This window comes from Python bivittatus, unplaced genomic scaffold (assembly GCF_059951505.1).
Source record: "Python bivittatus isolate LINGU-HERP-01145 unplaced genomic scaffold, Pbiv_v1 ctg000080_np1212, whole genome shotgun sequence".
Taxonomy (NCBI): domain Eukaryota; kingdom Metazoa; phylum Chordata; class Lepidosauria; order Squamata; family Pythonidae; genus Python; species Python bivittatus.
The window spans coordinates 66,740,660-66,749,711 of NW_028277035.1; the positions used below are offsets into that span (position 1 = coordinate 66,740,660).

Consider the following 9,052-nt stretch of genomic DNA (forward strand, 5'->3'; position numbering starts at 1 on the left):
ACTAGATTTTTTTTAAAGACACTTTGTTCATTTCTCATTCCAGGACCGAATGCAGAATATAAGTAGCTGCCATTCTATTGCCCATTGCTAACTGTCTTTCTCCTTACCTTCAAATCCTTTTGTGTTTCTGCTTGACTAATAATGATCACTTGACTTACAATGTGATCGCTCAAGTTTAAGAGTCCAGAGATTATTCTCAGTTCAAGAATTAACAAAGCCATAGTGAGTTCTCAACTCCAGCTACTAGAAAAACCCATTGTGTTCACCCTCTGGAGATAACAACATTCACACCTTGGTGGTCCTGAATGATACTGTGAGCCTTTCCCAACCCAATGGTGTTCAAACATCTGGGACTATAAAAACCCAGCTAGGACAAATGTGTAGATTGTGAATGATGAGAACTGTAGTTCAGCTCATTTCAACACCAGCAGATTGGGAAAGTCTGATCGAAGCTATACAACCAAACAGATCTGACAATGTGACTTTGATCTCCATGGCGAATAGGTAATGTCTAGAAAGGCAGCATGTTGGTCCCCTCCCTAATCCATCCATATTGCAGATCGGTGGATTACTGTAGTGGATACTATCCATAGTATCCAGTCAGTGGACCATCATACTCCCTATGGTCTGTATGACAAGAATCTAATCATGAACTGTCCCTTTCTTTCACCCACTTCCAATTTATTAAGTACATGAGAAAGTCCTGCACAGATATACTCTAAGGTAACTTTGTTGTAAGCACTAATCTTCTACAATTAAGAGTATAGACTGAATATTCTCCCATTACAGATATGAATTAAGTTACAAGGGGAGAACTATAATAACCATAATCTTCTACACATCCCTTGCTGAATTATAGTTCTCCACTTTTAACTTAATTCATATCTGTAATGGGAGAATATTCAGACCTGAATAGGAAGCATGACTCTGTTGCTGGTGCACCAGCAGTGAGCTGCAAGATTAGCTTTAATTAGTCTCCTATTCTGACAATCCCCATCTTCACCATATACTTATCCTTGGCCCACACGTGTTTGGGAAAAAAAGAATATCAGTATGACTTTTTATGAACAACTTCATTTTAAACAAGGATCAAACCCAACTATTTGCCACTCAAGGAAACACCTCAGTCTTGTCTTTAAAATGAAATCCACAGGTCCACACAGTGCTAAATCTGGACTATTGCCCACCATTCTGTGTGGCACTCCTTGTGAAGAATTACCTGCAGAGAAGGTCAGCAAGCAGAAAGAGGTGGGGAAATCATTCAGAAGAATGTAAACAGTGAATACACAGACACATGGACACACACACACACACACAATGTTCCTCACTCCTCTGCTTCTACTTCCCCATCCAACAAAGATCTTCTTCCAGGGTGTTGCCGCTTCTCTTCGCTGTGGCCTTTGCTTAACTTATCTAGCAACTCTAGCAGCAGGCTACCTTTGCTGCATTCAGAGGAATCCTGGGGGTTACAGAGAATATTATTATCTGGGGTCTGTGAACCCAGATACCTCTTGCCTGGATGCTGTCGCTTCTCTAAGGCTTGCTCGCCCTCAATCTCACCATCCCAGCCTTGCTTGCCAGGGTGCTGTGGCTTGTCATAAGGCAGGTACCTCTTGCCTGGGTGTTGCCTTTTGGATAACTCATTCAGATAAGCTAGCTGGCTGGCTGGAATGCTGAGGTATTGTTCTGAGAAGGATCTTCTGCCAGGATGCTGTCTCTTCTCCAAATCTGTTACCATTCTCTTTCCAGGGTGCTGTCTTTTGGTGATCCAATCCAGTTGAGAAGCACCTGGCTCTGTCCAAAGAAAGGTTTCATGTTACTGCTCACTTGGAAATTGCCTAATGGCTGTTCTTGTTACAAGTTACAATTACTATATTCAATTTGACTCAGGAGCAGGTAGGCAAAATAGCTGACTTAACTTTGTAAATAAAGATGGTGGACAAAAGAAAAATAATGGATTTTTGGAGATGGATGATAAGTTACTGAATAGATATAAGAACAGGACTCTTTATTTAGTGGGGTTGATGGGATCTTTGGAATTTTGAGAACATTTTGTTGTCACTTTTGTAAAATGGCTAGTGTGGTAGGGCTTGTTCATTTGCAAAATGGCTGCTGTAACCAGGTATTAAGCACCAGTTAACCAGAATGTTACCTGCATTCCTCAGGCCCCCTCCTCCCACAGGTCGCTCCTCCCAGTTTACAAGTGTCCTTTATTTCTTGGGCAGGTGGGCACACTTGCAAACAAAGCATTGAATTGTAGCTGCCCGTCATTGTTGTTTGCTGAGAAAGCCTGTCACGTCCATTTAGGGCTTAGAAGCAATTTTAGAAATAAAGTTAACGCTAGAAACTTGCAGGATCCCAGCTTCCCATTTTTAAGCTTCTCTGTAATACACACAATACAGATATATCATGGACATACACTTTGGTACCACATTAGAGATCACATATTAAAATGTTGCTTACTAACTTTGAATCCCAGATGTGGTTGGACTGCTATTCTTATCACCCTCAACCTACATAGTGCCATGCCAGTTGTACTTTGTCCCTAAAACAGTTATAATCCAAGACTGTTGCCACCCAGCATCATACTCTACTTCCATTCTCAATTACTGTATAGCTGCTCCATCCTTGTTTCAGACTAAGCTAGCTGTGTCCTCAAAATTCCTTTTGAATTTGAGGTATCCGATCTGGAGGAATTCATGTGATCATACTGTACTAATTCTTTTGTCCCTTTGACCTAGGGTTCTAGTTAACTTGGGGACCTTCAATAAATCCTCTCTTTTTTCTCTATCATCCCTCTCACCCATGCTTGCTTTCACAGCAAGGAAAAAACAAACTGGCAAAGCAGCAACAAGGAAGGATAAGGGAAGAATAGCAAGGTAGCATTGTGTCCTGACTTCAAGGAGGAGAGGGGAAGTTTTAGGAGGTAGGACAAGTCAAGAGATAAAACAAGTAGGATTTCCCACTAATGGGGGATGTCCTGTACTACAGCTGCTTTAGAACATCAGCTAAACTAGAAACTAGTTGCTTTAGCTACAGAAGATCTCCCAAAGATTTACAATGTCATGGAGACATGGGACACAATATTGGACTTCGATCAGCACAGCACTTATGTAGAAAAAGGCATTTAATCTTATGGTTATTGACCCTGTGGGTACTATGTAAGATATACCTTTGATAGAGTCCACATTTGGGTTCAGCTTCAGTTCATCTTCAGATTCAGTTCCCCAAGCATCCATTGTACAAGAAAGTGCATTGACAAGTAAGTGTCCATAGACATGTGAGTGGATTCTACTTGAAAACTGATGCTAAATGCAAGAACTCAAGAAGTATCATAATTACTTTTTCAGATATTTGACTTCAGAAATGTATGACTAAAGAACAGCATTAGTTGAAATGACTGGTTAGAAGATATTTTGGAAAGTGGGAGGAGAATTTCTTTGAAGTGGTGGCTGACATATTACTATTAATAGAGGAAAGAGTGGGACTCCTTCAGTATCAATAACTCACTGACATAATGTGCAATTCACTGATGGTGTGGTTTAGATTCCATACACTAGCCAAACATGGTCTTATAGCAAGTGTTAAACTACATATGCGGAGGTTCTGCTACAGGAACAGCAGATACAACCTCATATATCCTAATGGCAAGGAACAAACTTCTGGCATTCCTCAAAGATGCTGCTCCTCAGGAACACCATTTTGCATATGGCTGCTTATAAAAAGAATGACTTCCTTTGCCTTTCACCAGATTCTCCATTTAGATAGGGAATCAGAAAAGAGATTCAAGCAAATATGTAGTCTTCTTTGAATATATTATTTGCCATCCTTTGATCTGCCATCAGATCCATTATCAAAGTCAGCATGACAGCATGAAGAGAGTAAACCCTGTCTGCCACCCCGTCATATGACTTCCCAGGCAAACTTGTGAATGATAGCCAGAGTCTGGGAAAAGTACCAGGTTTTCACATACAAAGAAAGCCTCGAGGACAGCAGGAGCTAAATGACTAAGAAGCTGGCATGACACTGGTTGTAGGGAAATTGGAGAGGGAGAAAAAGAAGAAAGATACCAAGAAAAATACAGGCCGCAGAAGATTCCAAGGTGATTCAAGACCATCTAAATGAAACTGGCATGGGGTCACTATAGGATCTGTCTACCCTGTACAGATAACCAGCAGGAGAAGAGGATCCAAAGATACCAGAAAGAAGCTCCAGGTTTTGCCAACAGTGAGGGATGGCCAGCTAAGTTTTAACTGGAACCCTTAATTAACTCATTGGAGAATTTCATAGCAACTACATTTTAGGACAAGCACAATGACATTTTATCAGAGGCATTGCTATTGCTGGCAGGGATCTAATTAATCTCAGAATGATAGCACAATTAAACCATTAAAATTGCCTGCATTCTCTCTTCCTTTGAAGGCAGACAGTAGATGGAGGCATAGAGGAAGAATTATAGGTCTGTCATATGTATCAGCTGGATTCTGCTTGCTTAGTTATCTGACTGGAAAAACAAAGCTTTCAAAGAAATTGATGTCTTTCTACCCTTGTTACACTTAGAAGAAAGGAAACAATTGAAATGGTTCACAAGAAGGCCCTTGTGTTCTCTATTTGTCTGATCAATCCTGATAATTCATGACAATTGGCCAATCCATAAGGTAGAGTGAGGCAGTTGCCTTGCACAGTGGATGTTGAGAAAAGTGGGAAAGCAGAAATGGTAACTCTCTGGCTATTGTATCAAAGCCACCAGCTGCCTACTTCTTTTAGAGAGCAGAGATATACATATTGCATAGCACAGTCTGACCTGTGCCTACTAAGCTACCCTGTTGCTTCCCAGATACAGTGAAGAACGCTACACCGTCGTTACTGTTAAACTAAAATTCAACAAGCAGTCTACTCAGCTGAATGTTGACTTCCCTGAATATTAGCTGTTCTTCAGAGCTCTTTCCCAAGCCTCCTGGGAAGTGCTAAATACTGAATTTTTAAATTATAATATTGGCATATTTATTTGTATATTGAATGTATCATAGAATCATAGGATTGGAAGGGACCTTGAATGTCTTCTAGTCCAACCCTCATACCTCAGACAAATGATTGTCCAATCTTTTCTTGGAAACCTCTAGAGATGGAGCACCCACAACTCCGGGAGGCAAACTGTTCCACTGCTTAATAGTTCTAACTGTCAGGAAATTCCTCCTTATTTCCAGGTTGGATCTCCCTCTGACAAGCTTCCATCCATTGCTTCTGTCCTACCCTTAGGTGCTATGGAGAATAAATCAACACCCTCTTCCCTGTGGCAGCCCTTCAAGTATTGGAAGACTGCTATCATGTCTCCCTTCAGTCTTCTCTTTGTTAAACTAAACATACCTAGTTCCTTTAGCTGTTCTTCATAGGTTTAGCCTCCAGACCCCTTATCATCTTTGTTGCTCCTCTAGCAAATAAGTAAATATTGTAACAAATAACATATTTTTTTTCCAGAAAGACTAGTCCAGTCTTCCCAAAATTGGTGTCTTCCACAGGTATTGAATTACAACTCCCAGAACCTTCCACTAGCATGCAACTGAAAAACTGAAGGATTTCAAATTTGCTTTAAGACATAACACCACATTTTTTCTCCATCGCAGCAACCAAGAAAGATGTGCCTTATGTTTTAAAAGCTGTCTCCCCCCACCCCCACTGCCTTAAAAGAGGGGAAATACTGTGAAGACTTCTGGGCAGAAATTGGGCATATAAATAAATAAACAACAGGAAATTAACTATCAGTTATGTAATCATAGAGGTCCTCACGTTCACATTTACCTTTATCCAGATCCTCTTCTGCATCTTCTATCTTCCTAAAAATGGACCTTAAGATGAGACTTTCTGCCCCTGGGGAAAGGTCATCAAGGAGACTCTTTTCATCATTGTCATCTTCTTCTGGAAATTGCTGCCCCAAGTTGACACACACACTGGTAAAAGCCAGGAAGAAAAACAGCAGCAGCTGCCAAATGGAGGACATGGTGAGACAAGATCCTACAAGCAGAAAGTGGAGAAAATGGATTTTAAAAATAGTGTAGGAAATGCAACATTCCCAGTCACTTGGAGGGAAATGGTATGTCAAGAAGATAAATGCAGGCTCTTCGGTTTTTATTCACTTCTAATGAAACTACCCATAGGAATGATTACTTGTCACTTTAATTTTCTGTGAGCTCACTTGGGTTTGCCTAAAGATCTTCAGATGAATTCGGATGTTTGCCTCTGAGCAAAGATGAGGGCTATAACATGAGAGAACAGTCTGGTTTATCCTCCTTTAAGTGTGTGTGTGTTACCTGAAGCCTATTCATGTTAGAAGTCTAAAGCTATATAAACTTTATTTCAATACATCAGAACGAGCACCAGTTTTTTAAAAAATGCTTATGTTTAAAAAAGAATACCTGTACACAAATATTATAACAGGAATACAATGCTTGTATTGTACTGTACTACCAAAAGGATGCTTTAAATTCACATGGCTTAATTACAATTTTCATGAAATCACTCAGGGTTTTTTACTTCAGTCGAATAGATTCTAATGTTTTCAGAACATTTGAAAATGAGAGAAATGCTGTTCTTTTGTGAAGACTTAACTAAATGATTTAAAACACACTTTAACTTGCTGGCAAAGTTAACAGCAATTGTAATTTGAAGATCTCTTCTTTCTATCTCACTCTGTTTTGTGAGCAAGCAATTGGCATTCATCCTTTTAAAAGAGGATGAGAGGGAGGGAGGGAGAGAAAGAGAGATTCACTGTCATTTCCATACACCTTCAGGTTGAAAGTGTTACAGAACAAGCATTAACATTCAGAAGAGATATTTTTCCAATCCAGTAAACAGCCTGCTTTATTAACTACCCGGAACAAATGAATAACAGCTGTACACAACCAGATAGACCTGTGAGATGTTCATAAGAAAGAAAAAGTTTAACAGGCAAGGCAGCCTAAAGAAGAAAACTAAATGGAAATTATTACCTTCCTTCCAGGTGCTTTAATCCTTGGCTCAGGTTTTGAAAGAATTGCTTCGGCTCCCTATCTTTCTGCAGCCACTTACACGTTTGAGCTTCAAAGTTGCCTTCCTCCGTTGAATCACAGATGACATCCACCAGAAGTGCTCCTGAGTTCTTTTTGGTAGATTAAGTCTTCTTCCCTTCTTATAGAGAGCTGCCTCTGGACCAATTATGCAAATAGTTGTGAGGTAATATATGTGATGTACTGCGTTTCCCCTGCCTCCTTTCATTGATGTCAGGGATCTGAAATTTGTGCGCATGTTAAAATTCTGACAGTTGTGAGCTGACCTCACATTGCTAGGGATTGCTGGAAAAAAATTGCTTCAGGAAATAAGATGAGGGATATGCCTGTGTGTATAAGTCCACATGAACATTATGTCAAACTATTGTTATGAGCCAAGCCCAAGCAGGTCATTCATGCGATGTGAAAAGCAAAATGGAACCAGTAAATGGTATTGATATTGAACTTCTCTTTTTGAGGATGCCTCCTCTCTGTGAATTTGCAGTTCAGTAACTGACAGTTTGCTAGACAATACCCCACAGCTCTTTCAATTCCAGTGAAATCTTCCATATATAGTCTTGAATTTTACAGAAGGGAAAACAAATTTTCATTTGGGTAACAAAGTGTCGTGTGAGTGCTGACCCTCTGTTTCCATCTGGAAAGGCTTCTATGTCCAATATAGAGATACTGTTCACTACTCATTTGTATATGGGGGGGGGGGTTGCTATTTCAATTTCAAAAAAGTTGCGATCTAGAAAATACACAAATGTGAATGTGCTATGCAGCCGTATCAGATGGTGACATCCAGTCTCTTCATCGTACATCTCATGGTGTTCTGGACTTTTACAAAATCCTTCAGATACACTTAAGCATTTTCAAGTCTCATTTTTCTCCAGTGGAGAATATCTAGGAATGGTTTTACTATTCTTTTTAAGTGGATTTGTTCAATCTTCAGCATATTTTTTTAATGGTGCACTAAAAATCTGCATCCAGATATTTGACTTGGCTAAAATTCTGATTAAAAGTTATATTAAGTCTCTGCATTAAATTCTCTTGAACCAAACATTGAGCTGTTCAAGTTAAACTTGTCTGATTGGTGAAAAAGATGAATAACCTAATATTTTCACCAGCTGCTATAAGGAATACATTCAAGGTACATTCAGGACACTGTTATGCCCTGTTCACATGTACACGTTTATCACCTTGTTTTCAAGATCAGTTGATGATCAATGAAGGTGAAATTGCCATCACAGCCTGCATATCACAATTAGGTATTTCACATTGATTTAAAACCAATATTTCTAAAAAGAAGCAATGTATATATGTACCCAAAAGTCATCACGGTACAAGCTTTGCAGCATAGCAGTCCTTTATATATTTGAGCAATTGTCAGAATGATCCCTTCAGTTAAGCAACATTAGCCACAGTGAGCAATGCCTCTCTTTCTCTCTCTCTCTCTCTCTCTCTCTCTCTCTCTCTTTCTTTCTCTTTTTGTGTGTGTGTGTGTGTATGCAGTAGTCTAATTCCACAATCCTGTCACTTCTTTTCTGAGATTAAAAGATCACTGGGTTTATCATATGCCTTTTATATCACATTGTGTCATGCTTTTTGGGGAAGGGGATACATGTACAAGTAATGCTGTATTATGTAAACACAGTTGAGACATAATAATAGGACAAGCAGCCCCAAATATTTACTGATGAAATGCAAGTACATTGTTAATGTATTTTACTGTTTTTAGCTTTGTTGTATGCTGCCCAGAGTCACTTGTGGTTAGATGGGCGGCTATATAAATTGATTAAATACATACATACATACATACATACATACATACATACATACATACGAGAGATCAACTGATGTCCATGCATGCGTGAATTTCTGAAGTTTTCATTGAAGTAGCGTAAGAAATGTGACAACCAAGCTGGGGTGTTCTTTGGTAGCCTGAAGACATTCTCCCCCCCACTCCCCCGGTTGGCTTCTCTGACCTTCCTCTGTCATGATCGTGAAGCTCTGTTCACTGGAAAATT

At 39.6% G+C, this 9,052-nt stretch overlaps 1 protein-coding gene across 2 annotated transcripts; it reads right to left on the reverse strand.

Moving 5' to 3' along the window:
- Positions 1-243: 243 nt before the first annotated feature.
- TRH (thyrotropin releasing hormone) lies at positions 244-7,590 on the reverse strand. 2 transcript variants are annotated; one of them, XR_003086189.2, is made up of 4 exons: positions 6,987-7,590; positions 5,800-6,012; positions 909-1,794; positions 244-768 (listed from the first exon to the last, which is right to left on the reverse strand). XR_003086189.2 is itself a non-coding variant. In XM_025175256.2 (3 exons), the coding sequence occupies exons 2-3, from the start codon at positions 5,996-5,998 to the stop codon at positions 1,325-1,327; spliced, it is 669 nt and encodes a 222-aa protein (XP_025031024.2). In that variant the 5' UTR covers positions 5,999-6,012; positions 6,987-7,590; the 3' UTR covers positions 244-1,324. The 2 variants fall into 2 exon arrangements, 1 of the variants encoding a protein (XP_025031024.2); XM_025175256.2 differs by having other exon boundaries at positions 244-1,794.
- Between the last annotated feature and the right edge of the window lie 1,462 nt (positions 7,591-9,052).